The sequence below is a fragment of the Acyrthosiphon pisum genome, chromosome A2 (assembly GCF_005508785.2).
Source record: "Acyrthosiphon pisum isolate AL4f chromosome A2, pea_aphid_22Mar2018_4r6ur, whole genome shotgun sequence".
NCBI classification, from domain to species: domain Eukaryota; kingdom Metazoa; phylum Arthropoda; class Insecta; order Hemiptera; family Aphididae; genus Acyrthosiphon; species Acyrthosiphon pisum.
Genome location: NC_042495.1, coordinates 11,107,335 through 11,135,013, shown reverse-complemented (window position 1 = coordinate 11,135,013; position 27,679 = coordinate 11,107,335). Strand labels below are relative to the sequence as shown.

The window sequence follows — 27,679 nt, the reverse complement described above, 5'->3', positions numbered from 1 at the left end:
TTAAGATTAAATTTGAAACCATACACCGAATATTAAATTATGAATTAAACAAAGTTTGACTCACATATAGTTGGTACACTTAATGGGCAACGAAGTGCACGGGGTCAGCTAGTAATTTATATTTTATAGTATTCAGCAATACATTCATTTACATTTATAACTCTTTAAAAAATATTTTATTTTGTAGAAATTTATTTAAAATCAAAGTTAAGTATATTAGTATATATCATAATATTATACCAACTGATATGTTTTTTAATTTTTAGACATTAAGAATTCCATTGCATTATATATGTTCCTGTTCAGAAGTTTCACGGGTTTGGGATTTAATGTTAGAAGCTGGTGCTGATCCTAACACATTAGATATAAATAATAAAACGCCAACTTATTATTTAGAATATAGTGAAAATATTACATTGCCAAATAATTATAAAAGCGATGATTCTGATAAAGGTAATTTAATTTCTATTTGAACTAATTTATAATATATTTAACAGCTTAGAAAAATATTGTGATGGCTACTAAGCCACTTATTAAGACAATAATATTTTAGATTTAGTTATAGTAGGTAGTACATATAATGAAATTATGAAGTGAAGAGGTAAAAATAAAAAAAAATTATATATTTTATTTGAATATATAAAAAATATGCAAAGCTGTTTTTATTATTTTAAAGCAGATGATATTGTTATTTTTTTTTATCACTAAACATGGTTATTATTCATAGTTTATATTACTTTGGGTTAATTTTTTTTTTTTTTTAATGCCATGTATTTATCACAAGATAATATGTATCTACCTACCTCTTTCGATGCATAAAAAATACACACCGCTACACTTGTATCAATGTCTAGTATATCTATGATTGTCACCTTCTGAATTACTCAAATTTTATTTTTGTGCTTAGTATTTGGTACTTATATTATTTTAAAAAATTTTTAGTACCTACCATATTTTTCAAAATTTAAAATAAATGCAAAAGTGTTGTACTTATATAATTTTATTTGTTTTATATTTGAAATTGAATGGTGTATTATGATATTTCATATTTAATTGGTGCTTGTCATTTAACTTTTAAATTTCCATACGTTACATGTAAAACTCTTTAAAATAAAAACACAAATTATTATATACGTATTTATATTATAATGATCATTGTTCAACAGTGAGAGGAAGTTATTAGATTTTGAGTGGTGCGATGAAAATATTCGTTTTACAATAATGTGAGTTTTGTCTTTTTTTGACACTTTTCTAGTAGGCAAATGCTCAGATCATCAACTTTGAGGGAGGATTTTAGTAGCAAATTTAATTTAGTTTGTACTGTGAAGTTTGGCATTTTTACTGTTGGTTGTACAATGTGTTTCTTTTTCTACGAGGTTATTTGAAATTCAGTATTGATATTTGGTACCGTAGAAGATAGAATGCTTAAGATACAGTTTCAAGATATTCCTAATTTAGAATAAAGATGGTTTTCCTAGGTACTTTAAAGAGGATATATTTTTAATTTTTAATTTGTTAGTAGTTTTCAAGAAAATTATCTAAAAATAGTAAAAACATTAAAGAGTTTTAAATAAAATCACTTTTTTTTTCAGCTATAGATATAACGTTATACTAAGCTCTGCTCAGAGCTATTTATAGTTTAAGGAAAGTTGCCCCATAGTTCCTCATCACATAAATCTGAAAATTTTGTTTTTAGAATTTAAATTTTACCGGTATTTATAAACATCGGTAGTAAAATCATAGATTTAGAATGGTTTCTTAAGTAATCTGATTACATTTTTTTCCGTTACTTATATTATATATAAACTGTTATAATCTGTTTATCTAAATGGTTGCAATTGGTTACATAGATTATCATTATATTACTATTATAATTAGATGAAATATGGTATATATAAATTTTTATACATTTATAAAAAAAAAACATGTTTGGCATGTGTAACGCCGTGGGCGGGACAGCTAGTGTATAATATATATATATTATGTAAGATTGGTTGATTGTATTTTCCTAATCCCTATAGAGGTTCCTATAAAACCTTCCAACATAAGAATATGGATACACGAATGTAACATAAAACAGCTTTCAAAGGTAATTTGGTCTGGACTGGGAGATAAGTTGTTGACTGAGACTAGCAAACAAACAACTGTGAACAAGTTTTTGAAAGCAGTGCCCTACATAATGGTAACTTTTAAATGTTTACACTTTTGTCGAAATACATTTTTTTAGTATTTCTTTTTTTCATTTGTTAAAGGGTATTATCAAAGAAATTCATAAGGCTGTTATTGACGATAATCTTGTGTTATTGAAAAAACTGAATCGTGATCCTGTCCCTATAGAAGTTTTAGCAAGTAAAGACAAGAATGGATTAACTCCATTACATAAGGTTACAATTTAGTTTTGCATACAATTAATTTTTAAATAATGAAATCAATTATTTTCAGGCCGTAGGACTGGGTCGTCTCAGTATTGTTGAGTACATAATAAACAAAAATCCAAAAATGGTGAACATAAGAGATAATGATGGTAGAACACCTCTACATTATGTTTTTATTTCTCCATCAAAACATATTTTACCTATGTATAACATGCTTGTTGAAGCAGGAGCAAATGAAAATTTAATTGATAAGGTTTGTCATCAGTACTTTTGATTATACACGTATTATTATATATTTATTATCGAGTTATCCATTTACCCAATTATTAAGTTACTGCTTAAATAATGTGATAACTTACAGTACATGAGTATAAGCAAACTGACAGACTTGGGTAAAATACTTTTAAAAAGTATTTCATATACATATTCCGAATACTTAAAAAAAAAGTATTCAGAATATGTATTCGAATATTTTATGATAATAATATTCCTAAGTATTTGGAATACTTCACAAAAAGTATTCCGAATATTTTTCGAATACTTTTTTTAGTAGATTTAGATTTCAATAGCAAAAATATTACTTTTTCAATTCTTTGTTTATAAATGAACATTATTATAATCTTGACAATAAACACCTATCTGGCTATCTATAATCTATTAGTTATAAAATATTATATTAAAATTAATATTGGATGTTAAAAAAGTATTCCGAATACTGTACTCAGAATACTTGTAAAAAGTATTCAAAATACCGTATTGAATACTTAAAAAAAAAGTATTTAAAAAGTATTCGGAATACTACCCAAGTCTGCAAACTGATTTATTGAATTACGAGATATTTTATAAACATATCTAATTATTAATAAATTATTTTTTTTTTCATTTATCTGAGTGTAGATAATCTTTGTTAATAATAAACAGCATACTAGAATATTATAGTAAATGTTTTAATTTGATAATCTATATATTATGCATTATGTAGGTACAATGCACATAGTATATTACATATCGTACTACCTTTATCATATTCAGCTGTGTATAACGTACCACGTACAACAATTAAAGTTATCTTATGCACAATTCATTATTTTATAATTAAACATTATTCAATATAGATTTGAATTATTTAATTACACTTCATGATACAGGGGTGGCTAGGGGCTCAGGCCCCCCAAGACATATTTTTTTATAAATATAAATATTATATATTAAATAAAAAATAAATAAAATCTAAGCTTCTTTTCACATTGTCACTTTATATATTAAATAATCAATAATTTATTTATCACATTGATTACCTATACCTACTATTATGACAACATTTTAGTTAAGTATAATATTTTATTATAATTTTATTTGTGTTGTAAAAAAATTGTTGCCCTCCCAGATCTTTGCTCTGGATCCGTGCCTGCTTCATGTCGATAAAAACATATATTTTGTTTTTGTATTTAAGAATGGTAGAACTCCTAAAAGTGATGGTGTGAAGATAAACGACATCCCAAATGATTTATTAACTGTTCTACCAAAAGCACCAAGAATTGCATCAGAGTTTCCAGCTTCTTGGGACTGGAATATTTTCTATGAACCTGTTGATAAATCTGTAAGCAAATTAAAATCTAAAAATATGCCAACTCAAGTACGTATTCACATATAAAGTTTATAGACAATGACCTTTCTTTATAAGTGTTTCAATGTTTGTTTAGGAATCTGAAATACAAACGCATTTAACTACTAGTAGAGCAATAAAAAACAATTCAACAAATATTGATCATACCAACAACGCTGAAATTATAAATGATGTTGAAAATATCGACAATATTAAAACTACAAAATATAATGTTGAGAATATTAATAATATTGGTAACGTTGATAAAAGTGAAAATAAAGAGGAAATTGATCCTAAAAATAGAACTAAAAATGATAATTCTTTAAATACTAAATCAGAACAATTTAACATTGAAGATCATATTGATAATAGAGAAAATAGTAAAAATAGTGATCCTAAGAATAGAGATAATAATTTTATTTCTTTATACTCTCAATCGGAACTGAAAGACATTGACGATGTTGATAATAATGGATATAAAACAAATCCTGATAATAGATATGAAAATTATATTTCATTATATAGAACACCTGCAGAATTTCAAGACATCGGTAGAACAAACAACATTGTTCCAAAATCTAATAGTCTTACGTTGGGTGAGGTCAGACAAGCATTGAATAATGGTCTGTTGGAAAATATTTTACCTATGGATGGCCCGGTATACAGAGTTAATAGTTTAGATGATATAAATAATATTGAATATTCTGATAATGATGTATTGGAGTCCGCCGAAATGCAGGTAAAATTTTTTTTTAATAATAATGTGAATAAAAAGTAAATACTCTTCTTTTATCATTAGTTTTATATTATTATGCATATTATTTAAAACATAAAATATGAATCGTGACCAGCTTCGGTTCATAATTTAATCATTCACTGATTAATTTCCGGATATTAAATCTAGAAATTAATAGTAAAATATGGCATTTATTTATTGAAATATTATTTTGTATCTACCAAATGTATAGCATTAATAAATGTTTAAATAGATAATCAGATGATAAAAATACTAATGTGTATAAAATACAGAATTAGCAACAGTGTTTTTAGCAAGGTTGTTACAAAAAATAATGTTAAAAATGTAAGATACTATGGGCCAGTTGCACCGTCTACGGTTAAACTTCGATTAAGCTTAATCAGCTGAATAGCTGATAACAGATATTTAACCGGCAAATTCGTCCGATTAAACTCCGGTTAACTTTAATCAGAGACGATGCAATGGCTCTAAAAATAACATATTTGCAGCATCGCGGCGTGAAGCCAGTGATGGAATAATCATATTATTTAACAAATTATTGCACAAATATTTTTATCTATTTGAAATAACCAATAACAATGTATACATAAAACAATAATAATATACACAGAGTGTAACAGAAAGAACTGAATTTTGGAATAACTTTTGTTCCATTCATTATTTAAATTTTTTTTATATATAATTTATAGTCACTAGCGCTACACATGTGATAAAAAAAAAATATTTATAATAAATCTGTCAAGAACTTCCACCACTGCAGGATGGATTCTTCTCTCAAGCCTCCAACCCATCAACTCCCACAGCGCTTGTACTCATTGTAAAAAAATAAATTTAGATTGTATAATAAATTAATGTAACACAAACTTAATACTGAAAATAAAAAAATTTAAATTTGACTTCTATTTTTTTGAATAAATTCAAAATACCCAATTTGTGAATCTGATTATAAGAACGATTTGGATGGTAAAAACATTTATCTAAATCGAGTAGTTTATTTTTTAGAATTTTTTAAACTATCAATTTTTTTTTTTTTTTGGTTAGTTCTTTTTTACACCTTGTATACATAGATGAATTCTTCTATACATTTGTCTCATATGTATGAAACCTTTACCTAACCTAAGGCGGTGATCGATTTTCGTCTAGTTTGGTTAGTCTTGTGACTAAAGTGATACTTTTCAAATGTATTCAGAATTCGAATTTAAATACTCGCGGTGTCATTTGTCATTTAAAATCCATACTCGAATACTTTTTTTCAAAAATATAAATACAAATACTTTTTAAGTCTTCAAAATACTTAAGAAATACTTTTTTTTTAGTTCAATAAATTTGATATTGAAATACTTGAACGTTAATCACAAATATGTGGTTAAACTTATATTTATAATTATTTAAACTAAATCGTTAAGATCTAAATATACATACCTACTTAAACACTTTAAATAATTTCAGATTCGGTGCTGACTCGGTTAACTATTCTGTTATTTGCTTATTTGAACAAGATTATAGGTCTTGTTATAAATTATTAGAAATATTATAAAATATTATTTAAAAAATACAATTCATAATAGTTAAATGTGAAAATATTGGAGGTTGGCATACAACGGTAATATGAAAAAGTATTTAAATACAATTATTCGAATATTTAACAAGATTTAGAGCCTAAACCTTTCGATGAAATCAATCTTGGTTGAATTTCATTGTCTCATTTAGTTTCTGACGATCGGGCGTAACTGAAAAATACTTTACCGTGTTAATCTTACTTCTTAGAAAAATGGTTATCTTGGTTAGCAAGGGGATTGTTGGAATAATAAAGTGACGCTCCCAAGAACGTATTAAATAGCATACCCATTGGCATCATCCAGCGCAGATAACCACCGCCTGAGGTTACTCTTGTATGAATAGATTATTTTTGTAGTAAAGGATAATCTAAAACTCAATAATTGTATTAAAAATAAAAATTTTGGACACTTTTCAAATAAAACAAATTACGTATTTTACCTATTAAGCTTTAAGTATCATATTAAGAATAGTTTATAATTTCTTCTCTTTTCTTATATCTATAGGAACGTATAAGCTCAGCTCAAATAATAGTAAAACAAGGTAACCTAGAACAAATAGCTGATTACATTTTAGATGGTAAATATGAAAAACTCGTAGGAATAAGATCAGACATACCTGAAATTCAAGATTTTCTTGATAAAACACCATTTTATGCAGTAAGTATTAAACTATTGACAACTAATATACCTAATAATGTATAATGTTTATTTTTATGTACCTATTATATATATAGGAAATGGTTGTAATACATTTTATAGGTAGTTAAATTATAAAAAAAGTTTAAAAATAAATAATTTTTAACTAACAGAAGATCAATACTTTAATTTTCATTCGAATATTGGGCCTATATAATTCAGTAAATTATTACATTTCAAAGATATAATAAATTATTGCATTCAAATAAGGATTCTTAGCAGAGTTCAGTTAATAAAAAAAATTGTCTGTTTGTTTAATATGAGAGTATTGTCTTATCATTTTTTAACAGTTTTCAAAACAATTGAGATTTTCTCTATACCTACCATACAAATGTCATGATAAATTAGCTGTTTAATTAGTGGGAACTGTTTTTATCTATACATGCTGTAAGACTATTTTGATATTTGTATCTTATTTGACTTGATTTTTTATAAATAGTTAGATGAATATTTTATGGTAGATAAATAATTTTGTCCCATTTATATACGCAACCAAAAAAAAACCTGACGTTTTGATTCAATATGATAAAAAAAGTATTAAAAAATGTTTAATGAGTAGGTATTAAAAATAAACAACCTAGTACAATATAGTACCTAACTCGAGTTTCAGTAATACATACATATAATAAATTCATATGAGATTTTGAGTTTAGCCAAAGTGTACTTTCCTATTAATGTTATGATGATATGTTTTTTTTGTTATGATATTCATAAAAAAATAAAATATTACTATTTTCAGAATAAAATTGATCAGATTCATCGATATTGTGCTGTAGGAGACTTGGATGAATTAATTCAGCTTTTAGATCGAAGGAAGTTCTGTTTGGCTCGTGAATCTAGAAGTGGCTTAGGATTAACTCCTTTACATACAGCAGTTATCTATGAACAATTTGATGTGTTTGGATACCTGATGGATAAGTTTCCAGAAACTTTAAAATTGACTGACTTACAAGGATGGACTGCAATAGATTATATAAATTATATGCAAGATAAGACATTTGTAGACCAATTGTTGGATGCAAAAAGTAATTTAGAGGTGAGTTCACGTTTGATTCAAAAGTTATAAATTTATAAGTATTTAGTTTACCTATTTACTTAATGGTTGATATTCAATAATTTAGTCCCAAAATAACGAAAAAATGATTTATGCAAAAAAGTATAAAAAACAAACTTTTAAGTATTTAATATCCACTATATTAATTTAACTGATGTTGGCTTTTCTTCGAAATTTCAAGAACTTAGCGTGACAGAAGTTTAACTGTATTTAATTTTAACGAAAAATTCGTGGAATTCGTTTTGCAGTCTGTTGTATATTCTATTAAGTGTTGTGACTTTCGAGTGTAACTCGTTATTTAGTAGGCTACTGCAATAGGTGACATTATGTTAAATTTAAATTGAATTATAAATCATTGTTTGCAAAGACCGATTCTGAGAAGCATCTATTTAGTTTAACTACAATTATATTTATACTTAAGTTAATATATTAGTACATAGATAGGTAGATTGTACTAATTTTTAGAAAAAACATAATAAATAACTGATAAGACATGATACCGACATGCTGACATATCGTCGAATGGCGTGGATAGGTTTATGGAACAGCAAACAATTTTAAGTTTCTTAGTAAATTTTAGATTCTGAGCGGAGCATGTATTGTATTTACAATGATGTGTATTTTTTTCTGTCTGTTATCAACATTTGTGGTAGTAAAAATACTCCGATTTTGACATCAAGATCTTCTCTGATGGAAAATCTAGTTGATGCATTTGTGATGTCCAAATCGAAAATGCTCAGTAATCTTAGAAAGGGTCGGTAGGCGTCGCTACACAAAAATTTTGTTTAGGGGTAACAAAAAACGAATATTTTTTCGTTTATATATATGGTTGCCATTGATTAAAGATAAAAAATAGACATGATTGGGTATAATTTTATGTAATGTATTATATTTTGTCATTTAGGTTAATAAAGCCAATCTATATAAATGTAAAATAGAGTAACAACTAACAGCTAGGTATCACATTATATTAGAGACAAAGTTGAGGCTGAGGTTGGTATACTAAAAAAAATATACTCGACCGATTTTGATAAAAAAAAAAACAATTAGGAATATTTCGACTGAAGCTAAAAGATATATGTATAGACATATTATAATAATAGGTAGTCAGCAAATACAGATATTATTAATCGGGTTATATTTAAATATCACATTTTATAAAAATCTACAATTTATTACCATTTAGCACAACATTTCGCACACATTTATTGGTTGGGATCCCGGACGGTCAGAAGACCATTAGATTAAAATAGAAGTAACAGCTGTTATCATGTTATGTATAAAAGACAAAGTGTATGGCTAGGTAATGATTAATTGTTTATAGAACCGAAAAATACTTGACTGATTTTTAAAATTCAAGGAAGGTTTAGATAATATTTGAACTAGTTATTACTTATTTTAGAGTGGCTTCATCGTTAATAATAATATTTAAATCATAACTACATGTTCGTTTATTTCTGCTTGTAATAATCCAATGAAAAAAATCAATCATTGGTTCACGTAAGAAAAATAGTGTTTTATTATTACTATCTGCTGTAACTGGATTGCTCATCTTTGTTTCATTTATTATCGGGAAACACCAGTTAATATAGCTAGTACTTATTCGGTTTATTAGGAGAGCGATTACATACTTTTTATAATTTATAATAGTTATAACTTATATGGGTTTATAACTACAGAATGGGCGTTGCATTTTAACTAGGGTTGGGCCGATACCTCTTTTTACCGATACCCGATATTTCGATATATGCAACCGATAAAAAACCGATACCCGATATATTTGAAAACCAACATTTTCAGCATAAACAATGAACCGATATTAAAATATCACCGATACTATCAACCGAAATAATATTATCATTTTACATTTAACTATAACAATTTATAATCAATGTTATTATGCTGATAGATTTGGTTTTTTTTTTTTTGGTATCGGTTCAAATATCGGGTTTTAAAAAAAAACCGATACCTACCGATAAACCCGATACCACCAATATCGGCCGATATCGAGTATCGGTTTTAGTATCGGCCCATCCCTAATTTTAACTTTACAATTTAAATTTCAAATTAAATTATATGTACCTACCTAAAAAAATATTTTATATTATATTATTAATTGTATGTTTTAACTTGAATTTGATTTCAATAAATTTGGTCGGTTGGTCCTCGCTACCCCTACAGTGAAAAGTAATTACTTATTATATTGGATATATTATAAGTATACGGGTATTTTATTAAGAATTCATGTTATTATAATGGATATTGAATAATATAAATAATAAAAATAAAATAATAATAATAAATAATGAAACGTATTGTACTATGTCATCATCATTTTAAATTTAATCATAACATACAATAAAAAATTATTTATACCATACTCATTGTTTTCTTTAAAGATTTATAAAATAACAGTTTAAAGGAACGACTAGAAGAACCTATACAATAATATATAAAGTTACTTTAAAAAAAAAACTTAGCGTGAACGACTTAAATTTTCAACATTCAAGTGAGTTTTCGAACACTGGTTTTTTACAATTGTTAAGAAAATTATTTTTGACCCAAAACTATCCTTGATCAATCAGACCTGGTTAGAATTTGGTTAAATATAATTTAAATATATAAATACATTTTTTTTAGGTTAAAAAAAGTGATAGCCGATAGGTAAACATATTACTCCATCCAACCCTAATGTGATAGATCATGTGCTTTTAGGAAAGTTTATAATACCGATGTCTACATTTGACCCTCAAAGTTCATCTTAGCAAAGGTATTACTAATTTAATATTAAATTTGAAAGTTTAGCTGGTTATGCTATGGAAGTAAACATCAATTTGTTTGTACTTTAAATTCATGTATCAATAATTTATTAATATTTTTGTGTGTAAACAGTAAACATGTAGGTAGGTGGTACCTATATCTATTTCGACATTTCGTCCATCATTACTCGACTACCGTTGTCAATTAAAAAGTGATGGAACTAATTTTATACTTGACAGTTATATTATATATGAACCCTTGTTGTTGGTGTGTATCCATAGTAATATTCATGAAATATTCATAGGATTTTCAAGCTGATTATCATACGCCACCAACTTTTGGAAAAAGTGATGTTACATTTGATCCAGATAAGATACGTAAAACTTTAGGTTACGTAAGTTACGTCACAGAAACTGTCGACGAGGAAAATATTGATACAGACATGGACAGTTAATACAAATTAAACGATTATTAAATGAGTAAATTTATAATAATTGATTTTCTTTACTTAGGATCTTGTAATAGCTCTGGAAAATTACTCTCAGTGGTTATGAGTGCAAGTCAATTTTCTGCCGAGGATAGAGAATACTTAATTAAAGGTAATTTATTGATTAGATCAATATAATGCACATGGGAAATATTACATATTAATTGAAAATAAAAAATTACTATTTATATATAAAATATTTTTTTCAAAGAAAATATAATTGATTGAAAAAGTAAAAGGATAAATTGAGTTATTATAGTTCAATTATCATTATTAAAGCTGTAATAAATTATTTAATATTTTGGTTTTCTTCAGAATTACAATATAAATTATGATATTTATTTTAGCCATTGGAAAACCACTAACTTCTGGTTTGAAGGAAATTATAAAACGCCGACCATCTAATCCAACTCTGTACTTAGCTGAACATTTAACCAACCATTACGATGATCCGCAATTAGATCAAGAAAGCGGAGTAAGTTTGGCTAAGTTAATATGATTTAAAAATTTAAATTTAACTCTATCATAATTATTTAGTTTTTTTTTTGACATATAATGTAATTTATAATAATTTTTAAGTGATATTAAATTATAGATATTGTAATAATTGCATTGTCATTTTATTTTTGCACTTAAAAAATATGTATCTATTAATTTTTACCAAAATAAAAATGTTTATTTAACAATATTATAGAAAATAGAATAGTAAAAAATAAAAATTTTCTTATTTTTTTTTTCAATAGATAAATAACCCTAAATTCCTTTATTTTTTGGAATTATTGTTCTTACAAAGCTTTTAAAATATGTATATTGTATTCTTATCTTAAAATAACTAATATAGTTACAAACGAAAAATTTTGTATAGTTGATGTATTTTCTATTGACTTTCAAATTTCTTTAGTTAACAATTCTTGTTCAGTCTAACACAATACTATGATAATATATTTTGTTTGTATTATGTTACATGAATATCAGTGTGTTTGATGGAATATTGTGTCTAAACGTGTGCTTTTTATTACAGTAATAAAAAATATCACTAAAATACAGATATATTTTGATTTTAATGAACTATAAATTCTGATTATTCATCCGCAGTATTTTAAAATTGAAACACATTAATAGTAAATTCATAATTATGGTTTATAACTATATCCTATCACAATGGTTGGATCAAACATTCCTTTATGGTGGTTTTATTGCCACTATATTGTGTTCAGGTGTTGCAACCCAGAGTTCAGACACAAGGTATAATCGACGGAGATCAACCTCTGGTTTCTGAAAATATGTTCAGACCTTGGGATGTATTCAGTAACTATCAGCCAGAATTCAAAAAAATTAGTCGCGTAAGACGTCTAGAAAATACAATTATTTTTATTGCACATTATTTAAAATAATAATTTTATTTCATTAGGATGAATTTGGAATGAACATGATTCACTATGCTGCATCTAGAACACATAACCGCAATGCATTCTTTCAATTGTTGCAAGAACTTGATGCGAATATTGCACTCCGAGATGAATATTATAGAACTCCAAGAGATATTGCCATGACTTCAAACATTAGAGAAAATGTGAAAACCATTGATAAGTTCGTGGTTCATATTATAGCCAGGGGTAAGTTATCGGAAATGTATTAATAATTTATCATTTACATATTATATTATTACTTGTTATTTTGTTGTAATTTTATAATATTAATTCAACTTACCAGCTACCATATTAATAACAATTAATTACATCTTGTAACCTATTGTACAGCAAAGCGACATCCATTTACCCACCTTTTTTTCTTATTTTAATTATGTTAATTAGATATAACTTCAGCTTATTGTACTAAGTTATGTACAAATTGTTGATATTTCTAATCAAAAAAATAAAAATGTAAACTTATATAGTTATTAAATTAATGTACCTATAATAATTAATAGGTACCCCAAGACTCAGTATTTTAATTTTATTACCTAGTATTGTTATATTACATTTTTAGGTGAATACAACAAAGTAATAAATCTTTTATTGGAAGGGTACAACCATATTTTGGATTTGAACACAGATAAAGACATTTTTACATTACCATTAAGTAGAGGTCACTCTCACGTATCAGTTATCCTTCAAAGTATACCAACTTTTGAAGTTAGTATAATAATATACAACTATATAATTATAATATAAATAAACTAAATAATATTAATTATTTTGGTTGGTTTAAAATGAAATATGATATGAAGGAAAAACGGAAGCGATTACATCGAGAAATTGTTTTGGGAGCCCAAAGTCAAGTTAAAGAAATGTTGTATGAGCGTGATGACGAGTGTGTCATGTTGGCTATGGCGAAAAACGAACGAAGTCGGTGCAGTTTACATATAGCTGTACTAAGTCAGAATGAAGAGATTTTACGATTAATTGCGGAAAATTTTCCTGCTACATTATTTGTGCTTGATAATGTAAGATAAAATTATTTTATTTTATTTAATGGACTTTTAAAGTTCTTTAAATACTTAAGCAATACAATAAGTCAATATTTATTATATTTATCCAAATTTCCGTGTTAGTAGTTTTAATCATGTTTTTATTAAGAGGACGCCGCGCCAAACTCACATAGTATGTTGCCTCCGTCTTACAGACGTATAACATACCAAATTTGTGTTCAGCAGTTCCAATTTAGTGAAGTCACCATTAATAATAGAGTAAACTAACCTATGATCAAACTTAAAAGTAAGAACATTATCTGTGTTTTCACATGGGTTTTGTATAATATTTTAATTTGCAAGCGAGTTTTGATAATTTTTAAATTGCAATATTTTACGTACTGTTATAAATTGCTTTAAAATTAAAATATCGCAAAAAACTCATGTTAAATAATTGATAATAGGTCAATTCATTCATTATTATTAACCCATAGAAACTAGGTTACTTACCTACTAAAACAAATTGGAATCTTTGAACACAAATTTGCTGTCATATATTTATAAGACGAAAACAATACACACGGCTGTTGGTGTGGCATCCTCTTAAAAAAATATTTGAGTGCTGCGGATGACACTCGCTTAGTTCGCCAACCCCGTAGATTTTGTGAACCCCATGGGTTGCTTTATTAAAAATGTTTTTATATTAATTCAAAAGTCATTTTTGACAAAATAAGGGATCTTTATTTGGACAAAACATTTTATCGATAACTGTTAGAATATTGTATACCTGATGTATTATTATGTTATTTTTTACAGATTGAACGAACCGCGCTGCATTACGCTATGTCTGTAGATCAAGTGGAAACAATGAGTACAATTTTAATAGGAAGTGGGGCCAATCGTATAGCTAAAGACCTGGTATATAATATATATAAATATTAAATATATTATAAAATCTACATTATTAAAAATCAAATTGATTTTAAACGAATATGTTTAAAATTGACTTAACTAAATATTTAGATATTATTGCAATATTATATTAATTAAATTAATGAAAGTAATTTTCTTTTGGTTTTCGTAAACAGTTTTCCCATGGAAAACTAATTTTTTTTTTTATATAATTTAATATTAAATGATATTTGTCGAATAGTTTTTAATCAGTAATCACTATAAGGAATTTCATTAATCAAACATATTTTTTTATAATTTACAGAAAGGCAGACAATGTAGCTATTATTTCATGAATAAATTAGATATTCGAAAAATGCTGGAAGAAGAGGATGAATAATTGATATAAGGTTACTTTCTTAAAATATAGATTAAATAATAATTGCATTTATATCAAATATGAAATTTATTAGAGCATAAAAAAAATAAAAATTCTTGGGTGGATTGAATAAAGAAATTGTATTAAAAATTGAACTATTTATTTCTTAAAATTTTAATTCAATGATAAAATCTAAACTGTATATAAAAAGAAGAAAAAATTGTATTTTTATTGGTGATTATTATGTGATACTAAAAATAAATTATCATCTTTCATTAAGAACTAAATTGCAATAACGATTTATTAATAAGAATATTTTATTTGTAGAATTTATAGAAATAATATTGTAATAGTTTTAAATTATTCCAGTCAATAATTTTATACTGTTAGAGTAATATGTAGATCAGAGAGATCATTAAAAAATAATTTTTTTAAAAAATATTTGTGACAAAATTAATATGTATCTATTTTCTTTTTGAGTATATTACTTTCCACAGTACGAATAATTTACAATAACTTTTCTCTGAATATTATCATTGATCTTAATCAATGATTTATTATTATAAACTATAAATTAATATGCAGTGTGATTCACCAAATATGCTTCCCTAAATAATGTATTTATACAAATTCTGATTTTTAGAATTTTTGAGTGGGGTTAAAGACCATAATTTTAAATACTTGGATTTTTAACTTAATTTAAGTAACATGGTATTGAAATACTAACTTATTATTTCAAATAAGAATCGACCTTTTTATCGTGAATTGTTAAGAAGATGATTTTTTTTTGAAAAAGTTGATGTAGGTATATAAATCAAAATTTGTACGAGTAGTTTCTAAGTTATTGAACTTTAAGTACCTACTAAGGATAATAATCCGTGTACAGGTTCATAAGATATGCGGGCTATGATAATTTATATATAGATACTAATAACTAATAAGTAGTATGTATTAATTAATATAACATGTTTACTAAAATTGTATAACAGTTTATAAAAATGAACCGAGCTGTATAATGAGTACTAGACTAAAGGTACTAAATTTATTTTAAATTGTATATAAAACTATTTAATATTTGTATTACATACAGTGTAATAGCTCAGAAATTAAGAAATCACTCTTTTGAATTTCTATTTAATATATGCATCACATTTTCAAAAAAGTCTATTGGCTAACAATTTAAAATAAAAAAAGGTTAGTTTTCATTGGAAAAAAGTTTGTATTATTACAAGATACTCCTTAAAATGTATAGAAATTATAAGTACTTCAAAATTTAGCCTTAAAGGTTTAAAGTATACTAAAAATCTCCAAAACTCCAAATCTGAATATTTATTCAGTTATATTCAGTATATTGTGGTAAATTATCGATAAATTGATTTTACGAAATCAATATTTTTAATATTTTTGGTTATAATAAATCAATCATTGAACATAAAACTATCTAAGGATGGTTTAGTATATTATTAGATAATGATATTATTAATGAAGGAGAAATTTATGTTAACATACATTTAAAAAAATTATGTTGTGTCAAACTGTCCTTTCGGTAAAAAAATTATTTATACATTTTAAATTAAATTACAACGTTGACATAAAAATTTAAAAATAACTGTTATAATTACGCCCGTGAACTTGGCGGCACACAAATAACATAATTCATTCAAACATATCCAACAGCTTTGTTGGTAATTTTTTCAATTAGTTTAAACGAAATAATTGGTCAGTATCTAGCATATGCAAGTCATCTCAGTGGAAAATGAGCAAGACGACCAATCTCACATAGTCAGAAGAATGAATTTAGGCTCAATTAATTTTGGCTAGTCTTAAATTATTGTATTCAGCTTATTAATACCTACAATTAAAATAATATGATATAATATTCTGATTTCACCTTATTTAAACTTACTCACGTATATCGTATTTATTATTTTGAACTTTTATGTATTGAATATATTTTGTATGCATTAGAGAAATATCATGGTTATGAGAAAAAATTCTATCGGAAAAATGAATCCATGACAGTGATTGATGTACCTGATTGCCTATCTATAACATCGCGTGATCAAAATATTGTATTATTGAAATGTACCGTATACGTTTTATGAAAAATTAACCAATGGTGGAACCAACAATCTGCAACTGATGAGAAAACAATTAACAAATACACACAATTAAAATATAAACTATTAATTGAGGCCACTGTAAGCTTAGATTAGTATCTTATGCCTACAGCCGCACAAATAAGTAAAGTTTTAAAAAAAATCAACAATAATAATTAACTTGTAGAATTGACTAGTTTATATCTACCTCAAACTTAAAAATGTAAGTTTTAAAACAATACTACTTAATTTTAGTTATATTATGTGAAATGTATTTTGTACTATTCTTTCGTGTATTTGAGGTTATCGAGTGAGGGAAAACGTATACCACAAGGTCAGAAATATATTTCATTGATTTTATAAATTATAACATTAGAAATTTCACGATGTAACATATTGTATATAGTATATACAAGAATTGATAAAATTCAAAATATCATATTAGTTTGTTTTAGGAAGCTTATCGTAATAAAAATGTTTATGTAAATATAATTTAATATAAAATAAGACAGGTTTTTAATAGAATAATTTGAAAATAAGAATTTTTATTTGGCATTAATTAGCAAGCAAGTGTCATATTAAAATTTTATCGACCAAAACAATAAAGTAAAGATTTAATTAAGTATCTATAAAAAATATACAGTGTTCGGAAAAATGCAAGAAAACTTAAGATTTTTTTAATTCGATTTGTATTAAAAACATTGTGGAGTAAATATATTATTGAACAAATTTAACTTAATATATTGTGAGCTTTTCTTTTACCTACATAAAGTAAGTATAATAATATATTATTCATAAAAAATAAAATTTAAGCAATATGCATCAGCTATTCTATGAGTTTCTTTTTACTTGATTTTTCATACTTTTTAAGATTGGCTGGTTGTGGACCGTGGTAAGATTTGTTTAACATATTTTTTCTGATCTAAATATTATGATTTTTATCATGATTTCAATTCATATAGAATCATTTGGAATTAATAGTACTTCATATGATTTTATACTATTGCTTATAATATATTATATACATATATTTTAATTTTGAAAAAATTGTAATAATATAATATTTATATGATTGTGATTTGTGTACTATTATCCTAGTTGGTGAAATTGAATAAACAGATATTAGTTTTGAGAAAAACAATACGGTGTATACAAACGAGTATCTGAAAATTGATAATAATTATTTATATTTTTTACAATATTGTATTTTGTACACAAAAAATAAGGGTCGTTATGTTTGTGATTACACATTTGTAAATTGTACGTTTTCTGAGTATTGTTTGGTTCCAATTAAACTGTAATCCCTGACTCAATAAAAAATTAATAAAAAGAGGTTTTACAGTCATTAAAAATATCGTAAAATATGTATTACATAATATACTCGTATTTTAAATTGAATATTATTATCTATTTTTACCAGGAGCAAAGGAGATGTTAACACAAACAATAAATTTAAAACCGAGGACCCCCTTTTCGCAATTATATTATGTAATATTCTTGTTTGTATTTTTGCTCTGTCGATTCCAAGAAGACAATTTTTATGCGTTTTATACATTCATGTATGTACATAATAGTATTGTAATATCCTTTTGGTTGTATAATTTTTCAATTACTCTCGCAAAAGGCAATCACTCTCACCTGTGGAACTGGCGTGTTCATTGGCTTATGTTATAAACGAATGAACATCGTTGCAAGAAATAAACGCGTGCATTCAGTATTTACAGTTAAATCGGAAAAAAAGTTAATTATATACAAAACGCCTGCCAAAATCACAAAACTGTTTACCACTGACTACGCTGTGAGATGAGTCATAAAGTGAGCAGATGAATACCTACTATAATAGCCCTACTGGTAATCATAATAAATATCGTATACTTGCGATGCACAACAACAACATTGTTTACCAGGTCGTGTCGACTACGGATTCAGTGACGTGTTTGGTGTCGTCTTGAAAGTGACATAGTATATTATTAGAAGTTATTCTTATAAAAAATTAGTTATTCTATTACATTTTATATACATTTTATCGATACGTCGTTTACACCGGTTTCAGATGACAAATACTTTCGAAACGACTAACCGTTCGGATTTTACGTGGCCTTTCCTGGCGGAGAGACAGCGAATTTTTGACTGGGACCGATACGAATTCAAAGCCGAAGCGGAACATCCAAATTTTCTGGCACCAAAGTCGTTTAGTAACGTGGAGACACTCAAGACGATACCGTACGCACAAAGGTTGCCTTTCGATTTCGATTGCTATCCTAAACCCATTTTGGGTAGCCAGCAACCTATTACTCATTACCCAACCGAGGTACGCAAAACATATAATATTATAGTAATTCGAGAAACGTATCTGTCAGGTAATTTACTCAACTGGAATGCACTGATTGCTGCGCAATCGTATAACTATTTGGTACGTGCTGACACCAAATTACGTATTTAACTATTAATTGACAATTTTGATTATCCAACGCCAACGACGATGCTTGGCTTAATATCTCCTTATTCACCCGTTTTAGCTTACGGCCATTAAGGAACAACTGGGTCTGCCTGCCAGTATCCACTGTCCATATCTATCTATCCATGTGTCATTTTATCTGCCCTCGTCTGTCTGTCTAATTATTTATTTATCTATATGTCCGTCTGTATATTTATTTATGTATCTATCTATCTATCTATATATATATCTAACATATCCAATCACATTGTACTATTTTCTAAGTTATCTGTTTATTTTTTTTACAGAATACAACCTATTGGGATTCTTTCATCTGAGTATAAACTCTTTTCTTGGTAGGCACCCTTCTAAGATGTATTTGGTTACATATTTAAATATTTTAATTTTTACACAAGCCATTACGGATTTTATCGTTCGATTATGACATATTCTGATTAAAATGAATTTCATACTGTCCGGTTTCGCTAAAACATTAAATTCAGGAATGTTTTCCATGCACATTTCCTAACATGATGTGTTGTTCATACATCATTAGTAAATACTATTATTAATAGATCTGTAATTTAAAAAAAAAAATTGTTTCTTTTAGCTTAGGCATAACTTACCAAGCACAAATCTTAAATTATGTAAATATGTAATGTATTTTTTCATATATTAATTATATAGGTATATTCGAAATTTATGAGTTTTAAGTTTATTTTTCGATTAATGTATGTCAACATTTTTTATGATAAGTAAAAGACTTAACAATTCAATTGAACGTTCTTTCTAGTTTCTAAGTTATTCTCACAAAAAAAAAAAAACGAATATAGAAAAATCAGTAACTTATTTTAGATTTAATGCATATTAAAACCTAACCTAATAAAGTTAAATTTGTCAAAACTATAAATAATATTTGCTAATTATTTTGTAGTGAAAAATGCTTGAAATTTTTAATTTTACTTAAGGCTTAAAAATGTAATACGATTTCCTCAAATTTTTTTTAACTGAAATTAAAAGAAAAATTTATCTAAAGCCATTTATATTTTTTATAAGCGTTTGATGTACAAATATTAATGATATTGGATAGGTACTCAAACGTAGAACAACAATTACTTCTCTAACTACTTTAGTATATGGTTGAAGTTCAAAAAAATAATTATCTTAGAGAAATTTTCGCTATGATATAAGTATACTTAAATTATTATTTTCTAAATATTTATACTTAATTATGCTACTTAAACCACGAACCTATTTACACCGTTCTACTAATTTTTTATTTATTATTTATTTTTGTGTCTGTGTACACGATTAGTACCTACTCGAAATAATGCTTTGATTTTCAACTTCAGTATTTTGTTCGATGGGAAAGTGAATCTAGTTGGTACTTTTGGGAGATAAACATTTAAAATTTTCAATAGTTTTCAAAAGTGCCCGGAAAAACAAAATAAAAATTAAGGAAAAACGGGAATTTTACGCAAAATAGGTTTTTAACAAAATCGATTTTGGCTTTTGGTGTAACTCTAAAAACAATGATCGTAAATACATGACATTTTCACTAAATGTTTATATTAGCCTATTATATACATGAAAAACATTTTGACTTATTGTTAGCTGTTTACGGACATACTCAGTTTCCAACTTTTTTAGGTTTTTTTTCTATGAATGTCAATAAAAATGTATTTGTTATGTAAAAAAGCTTGAAATTTTAATACAAAGCTCTTACTATGTTGTTATAATTACGTTTGAAAAATATTAAAAATCCTGAGTTTTTTTTATATGCATTTTGAGTTCCAATCTTGACAAAATATGGAAAAATCACGAAAATTAGCAAATTATTTTGAGTTAAGAATTCGTAAAAATTTTTCTTTTTAAATCTAAGATTTTAAAATGTAATACAAGATTCCTTATAAATTTGTCTACTTAAAAAAAAAAAAATTTCATAAGAAAGTGAAACTAAATTTTTACAACATTGGATATTCACTCGATTTCTCATGTAGCGATTTTTTTATTTTGTTGTAATTAAAAATAAAATAACTTTAGATACATGAAAATTTCACTGAATGTTTATTTTATCAATTCTTATACTTTATAAAATTTTCAAAATATTTTGACTTGTTTTTGAGCTGCTTACAGACAATTTCATATTTCAATTTTTTTATTTTTTTTTCTATGAATATAAAAAATGTTCAACTTTTATATCTAAGGATTGAAAATTTAAAACAAAATTCTACGTAAACAGTTAATTCTGTTACCAAAAAATATAAAAAATACATAAGCACAGTTTATTTTTATAGTAATTTTAAGTTCAAATTTAGACGAAATTACATAATATTAAAAAACCTAAAATAACTATTTTAGTTATTTTTTTCTGATTGTATAATATTATTCGTGGGTACTTGAAACGTCTAAAGTATACTATTATATATCTATGATAGTATCACGGTTTGTTGTTGATGTATAATGCGTTATAAGTACATAATGGATATTGTGATATGATTAATTTGGAAATTGGAATTTATTATAGGCAAATTTTTTTTTTAATACCATAGATAAGTATATACTATATAATATGTCTTATACCTAGACTAACATACCGTATCCGCTCAGAATCGTTTTTCTTATACAAATTAAATTATTAAATTATTAAAAATCCTTAGTTAGTCATAGTTTTTTTTTTATATGCATTTAAAGTTCAAAACTTGACAAAATACGGAAAAATCACGAAAATCAGCAAACTATTTTGAGTTGAGAATACATAAAAAATTGTCTTTTTTAAATCTAAGATTTGAAAATTTAATACAAGATTATTCATTAGTTTGTATACCTTTATAAAAAAAAAATGTTTACAAAGAAATCAAATTAATTTTTTATGAGCGTTTGAAGTTCATATTTCTACAATATTGGATATTCACTCGATTTCTCATGTAGTGGTTTTGTTTTTTTATTGTTAGTCAAAAGTGAATAACTGTAGGTATATAACAATTTTACTGGATGTTTATATTTTAATTTTCTATACGCCATAACATTTTAAAAATATTTTGAGTATTTTTGAGCTGTTTACGGACATTGTCAGTTTTCAATTTTTTGTTGTTTTTTTTCTCTAAATATTAATACAATTTTATTTGTTGGGTAAAATAGCGTGAAAATTTAATGTAAGGCCCCTGATATATTGTTACAATAGCAGTTGAAAAATATTAAAAATACATAAGCAAAATTTTTTTTTATAAGGATTTTAAGTTCGAATTTTGACAAAATTTAATAATTATTTTGTAGTTAAAAATGTATAAAATATTCAAATTTTATAGTTAAGGATTGAAAATTTAAAACAAGGTTCAACGTAAATAGGTTATATATAAATTACTTTATTCACCTTAATATCATCAAATATACTTAGTAATATCATAGGCTGACTCGCTGACTGACCGTTTTCGCTCAGAATCGTTTTTCTTATACAATGATATTATATCATTGAATTCAAATTTTGTTATTTAATTATTTAACTTAAAATTGAAATTAAGTCAAATTCTGCTATAATTAATAAAAATTATTGTTGTAATCAGTACGAGTAATAGGGATCAGTATTGAATTAAATGATTTTTTTATGCAATATCGGTTAAAAGAAATTTACCATTTATTGGTTTTACTAACATACGAGTATATTTCATGAGTGTATATTTGAACTTGTAATTAAATAAAGTTCAGTTTACTATGTATTATAAAATAATTAGATTAAAAAAAAAAAAAATGGTTACGAAAAGAATGTGATTGGTTTGTTTTTTATTTTTATTTTACGAGACAGGATTGCAACTTAAAATTTATAAGTCTTTCATATTATAATACCAATGGATTTTTTATTTTTTTCATTAGACAAACATTAACGTGAATTATTTTTTTAATACCTTTTGAATAAGCTATCAAATGTGAATCGTAGATACTTTTATTTAACAATATTTAGAAAAGTTATAAATTACGATTATTTTCTTAAAAACTTTCGGGTAAATAGAGATGTTTTGTTTTGGTTTATTTTTTTAAATCCATGACGAACCCATTCAGGTTCAATTACAGAGTTATAGTCTACAGATTTAGGAATTAAATTATTTCATCGCGTGAAACATATTATAGATAAAATAAGATATATCGCGTGGTCTAAAACCATTTTCGATATTACCTATATTCTTCAAAACACTTTGGTCATAGTGCTATACCTATCTACCGTGATTACATTTTTATTGAGTTTGAACGTATATTATTTCAAGGGAATCGCATTCACTTCGAATTATTAACTTTCAGGTTTCACTAACTGTATTTCTCTTGTTATTTTAAATTAGTGTAACCGTAAATAAGCACCACAGAGTTTCGATTGGTGTGTAATAAATTATATAATTTTCATCGAATTTTCCAGATAATTTATTGTATATTAATAATATTAAACCACGAAAACTGAAATATCTGACCTAAGAAAGTTAATAAGTAAGTATTTATGGGTCTTCCGGAGTCTCTACATCTCTAAATTCGGTCCTACATATTATAATATATGATTATTATTAAAATACGACGTAATGCAATGTAATATTTCCCATATTATATGTGTTAAGGTACTAGGTAGGGATACATTATTTAAAAGCACTTATTATGAATAATAGAATTATTTGTCAGCAATTTCACATCATAGAACATTTTTGTGTATTTTTATAGGTACCATTTATTTGTGGATGAGACGTGCAAATTTTCCAAAATTAAATAGGTATTATACTTTGAATTAAATCACCGATGGAAAACATTATTTACTCGAAAACTGAATCTATTTATAAAATTAAGCAATCCAAAAGTTTAATGTTCATACGTTACTTCAATATTAAGCTACATAATATGATGTTTATATTCTTGGAGAAGTAATGCAATTTGTCATGTTTTGGTATCCTAATTTGGGTTCCCTAGTACGTTTCATTCCAAGTACGCATGTTGTATGCAAACCTATCATAACGGATGCACAGAATTTTTTTTATTGCATAAAAAACCCTTTTTTAATATCCTTTTCGATTCCTTATGAAATGTAATCGGTTACCCTCGAAACGCACACATACACGAGTCCTACGCGCGAGTCTGAATTTACGTTGCGGGATTTATTTGCTAATAAGAGAAACGTAGCTCATAAAATCCATCTTGATTGTCTGCGATAATTTAAACGAAAAAGAATCTTTGAGATAGTATCGAATGGCTTTGACTCTATAGGACCCCATTGTATCTGACTAACTTACACACAGAAAAAATATTAAGCACATTATATTATTATTCTTTTCATCACGCAATTCATTCTATGTTACCACAAGCTATGCTGCTAATGAGCCCCTTTTCCGCTTACAAAGATGATGTGGATTACCAATGTAAAACCATCTCTCTCTTCTTTATAACTAATACATAGCTAGAAACTATATATTATTATCTTGAACATTTTCTTATTTAGGTATTATTAGTTAATTATTTAAAACTATATAATACATGTAAATGCTATTTACAGTCCATTATATTAATAAATATGAAAATATTAAATATACTAAATACTATAGGCACCTAAAATAAACATATTTTAGTAGCATCTACTACATCGTTATGTAGGTATATATGCGTTTTTACGATGTATTTTATTATAAAATAATAATAGGTAGAATACCGTTTCCATCAATATGCGCAGGATCAAGCCTTTATCTATACCTATAGTTATTTATTCTTGAGCAAACCACTATCATGTATAGTGTTGTACGTAGTTATATTTGTATACATATAGAAGAAAATCGGCCCGAACTCAAAAAGCACAAAAGGTCGTATGTTTGATGCGTTTATACAATATAGTATATATTACTATATTATGTACACGTTGTAAATGGTAGTCTATAAATTTGCATGGTTTTACAGAAAGTGATTGAGTACGATAAAGATAAAGCCGAGGCAAGATCGAATATCCTGAGGACGAGACCCAGAGTTTTCAAGTGTCCTCAGATCAGTCTCGATGATGTATCGGCCGACCGGCGGGACATGGTGTGCACCTTCGTGTACAGCACTTCAAAAACAATGAGTGAACTAACTTCTGGCGTGCCAGAGGGTCGACCGATTCCCGTCGACATACCGTCAAAACCATTCGCCGCGGACCTGGTAAAATAATTACGTTTTTTCCCCTTCGTCACCATACAATAAAATGAATATTAATTTTTATGATTTACGTCATCGTGCATGTTGGCAATAATATTAATCGACGCTCCGTGTAAATATATACGATATAATATTATATATTATACCTACTATAAGTACTGCAAGTACCGGTACAGATTCATAATATTGTATTGTACAGCGGTCGTTTTGCTTCCACATTGATTCAGCGTGGCGGTCACGGTAATATCGGGTACGATAGACCTTAAAGTAGCAGTTTGGAAAAAATATCTGCTCATGCGCTGTTTGCAACGAATACCATCACACCACATAGCTATAATGAAACATATCTAATGTTATATATACTATCGGATGAAATAGCTGTACGTCAACCCTCCACTGGAACTCACGTTAGGTGGTTTTAATCAAATCGATTAATTCTCAACAAAACGCACAGAAATAATTTCATCTCCCTGCGCATTTTCCCCCTTCCCGTTCTCTAAATTTTAAATTATTATAGTGATAACACTTTAAATCGCATTGGAATTTAAAACGGAAAATAATAAGGTCGGTTGCTTTTATTATAAATCAAAAGTTAATTTAATTTTAAAATGTGCACTTACATGTATACTGAAGAGAGGGAATATTATTTTCCGAGTATGATAAATGTGGATCTTATAGTATAGCTATAAATAATAATATATTATATATGCAGTGCGTATTTAACGTATGAAATAATAAGAACAATTTTGAAATATCAATGTACCTATTCTCAATTTTCTTATACTGCATACAAATGATTGGAAACTATTATCTTCACTCTGCAATATAAATCATAATTTAACATTATATTCATGAATAAATATGTTATGTTTTTTTTTAAAGTTAATTTACTCATAGATAATAATATGTAATATAGTATACAGCGAGCAATATTATTTTAATATCATATTATAATATGTAAATTTATAATTTGTAATTTTATTACGATATATAACGGGATGTTTGATACATCTAGTTCTATACTGCAATATTTGCAATTAATTTTAACGAATAAATAAAATATTGTATGTATATATTTATGCAAAACATTTTGTTTATTGTGTGTTAAGGGCAAATTCCAAAAACAACCATTATACAAGACTATAAATCCTGCTAAAAATTGGCGACGTGTCAGCATTGAATGGGATGAAACGCAGAGACGTATTTTCGGTGGCCGGTCTATAAACTGATATACACAATGTCATTAAATTATAGTTAAATTTCTTATGCTTTATTGAAATGTGGTGTATTTTTTTTAATAAATTACTTTACGCACGATTTAGATTTTATAAACACGTACAAATACCAACTACGTATAGTTTTTTTAATTATGAAAGTGCTATACAAGGAACTTATTAACATAAAATAATGATAAATATAATTGTTTTTTTTTTTTATTATTATTATTATTATATAGTGAAACCTCCTCTAACGGATACCTCAAAATAACGAATGTTTTTTCGGGAACAAACTACAAACTTTCTATAACTGAACCTTCTGAATAGCGGACACATCAGATTGGCGGACAAAATATCAGTTATCAAAAGTGTCCTGTATGGCTGTAGGTATCTAGAGGTTTCACTGTATCTATTATACATAATATATTCAATAATTCGTTGGATATTTAATATTTAGTTGTATTATTTTCAAGGCTGGGCAAGTTAATGATTTTTTTTAACTCAGTTAAGTTAAGTTAATATGCACCAATAACAAAAAGTTAAAAGTTAAAAGTTAATTTAACTATAGGTTAACTCAGTTAAGTTAAAAGTTCATACACAATTTTTTTTAACTTTTTATTAAGTTAAAAAAAAGTTAATTTGTTTATACAACGCTAACATACTTAATTTTTTCCAACCCAAAACTAAATTATAGACTATAGTGTTTATATTTTATACAGTGTTTCCATATTAATTAAATTCGAATTATATACATTTTTTACTTTAACAATTCACGGTAAATATTTTTGACATGAAACGAAAT

At 26.1% G+C, this 27,679-nt stretch overlaps 2 protein-coding genes across 2 annotated transcripts in view; both read left to right on the top strand.

Annotated features, from left to right (window-relative positions):
• The window catches only part of LOC100570395, a 21,222-nt gene extending 6,130 nt beyond the window's left edge, over nucleotides 1-15,092 (top strand). Inside the window, exons 4-21 of the mRNA XM_029489044.1 lie at nucleotides 267-453; nucleotides 1,697-1,712; nucleotides 1,990-2,182; nucleotides 2,253-2,384; nucleotides 2,443-2,628; nucleotides 3,829-4,011; nucleotides 4,079-4,720; nucleotides 6,802-6,954; nucleotides 7,733-8,029; nucleotides 11,112-11,256; nucleotides 11,320-11,406; nucleotides 11,642-11,769; nucleotides 12,512-12,637; nucleotides 12,706-12,910; nucleotides 13,284-13,429; nucleotides 13,525-13,740; nucleotides 14,521-14,622; nucleotides 14,921-15,092. Of these exons, the coding sequence (XP_029344904.1) occupies nucleotides 267-453; nucleotides 1,697-1,712; nucleotides 1,990-2,182; nucleotides 2,253-2,384; nucleotides 2,443-2,628; nucleotides 3,829-4,011; nucleotides 4,079-4,720; nucleotides 6,802-6,954; nucleotides 7,733-8,029; nucleotides 11,112-11,256; nucleotides 11,320-11,406; nucleotides 11,642-11,769; nucleotides 12,512-12,637; nucleotides 12,706-12,910; nucleotides 13,284-13,429; nucleotides 13,525-13,740; nucleotides 14,521-14,622; nucleotides 14,921-14,995 (3,219 nt within the window). The 3' untranslated portion in view covers nucleotides 14,996-15,092. The remainder of the gene's footprint in view (nucleotides 1-266; nucleotides 454-1,696; nucleotides 1,713-1,989; nucleotides 2,183-2,252; nucleotides 2,385-2,442; nucleotides 2,629-3,828; nucleotides 4,012-4,078; nucleotides 4,721-6,801; nucleotides 6,955-7,732; nucleotides 8,030-11,111; nucleotides 11,257-11,319; nucleotides 11,407-11,641; nucleotides 11,770-12,511; nucleotides 12,638-12,705; nucleotides 12,911-13,283; nucleotides 13,430-13,524; nucleotides 13,741-14,520; nucleotides 14,623-14,920) is intronic.
• A 3,834-nt stretch (nucleotides 15,093-18,926) lies between these two features.
• Nucleotides 18,927-26,977, top strand: LOC100570211. The gene is made up of 4 exons (XM_003243582.4): nucleotides 18,927-19,035; nucleotides 19,127-19,384; nucleotides 25,427-25,663; nucleotides 26,770-26,977. The coding sequence occupies exons 2-4, from the start codon at nucleotides 19,127-19,129 to the stop codon at nucleotides 26,887-26,889; spliced, it is 615 nt and encodes a 204-aa protein (XP_003243630.1). The 5' UTR covers nucleotides 18,927-19,035; the 3' UTR covers nucleotides 26,890-26,977.
• The last annotated feature ends 702 nt before the right edge of the window (nucleotides 26,978-27,679 follow it).

Coding starts and splice junctions, on each gene's coding strand:
- LOC100570211 (XM_003243582.4), top strand. CDS start 19,127: ATGACAAATACTTTCGAAACGACTAACCGTTCGGATTTTACGTGGCCT. Junction 19,385..25,426: donor TTACTCATTACCCAACCGAG/GTACGCAAAACA, acceptor ATGGTTTTACAG/AAAGTGATTGAGTACGATAA. Junction 25,664..26,769: donor AACCATTCGCCGCGGACCTG/GTAAAATAATTA, acceptor TTGTGTGTTAAG/GGCAAATTCCAAAAACAACC.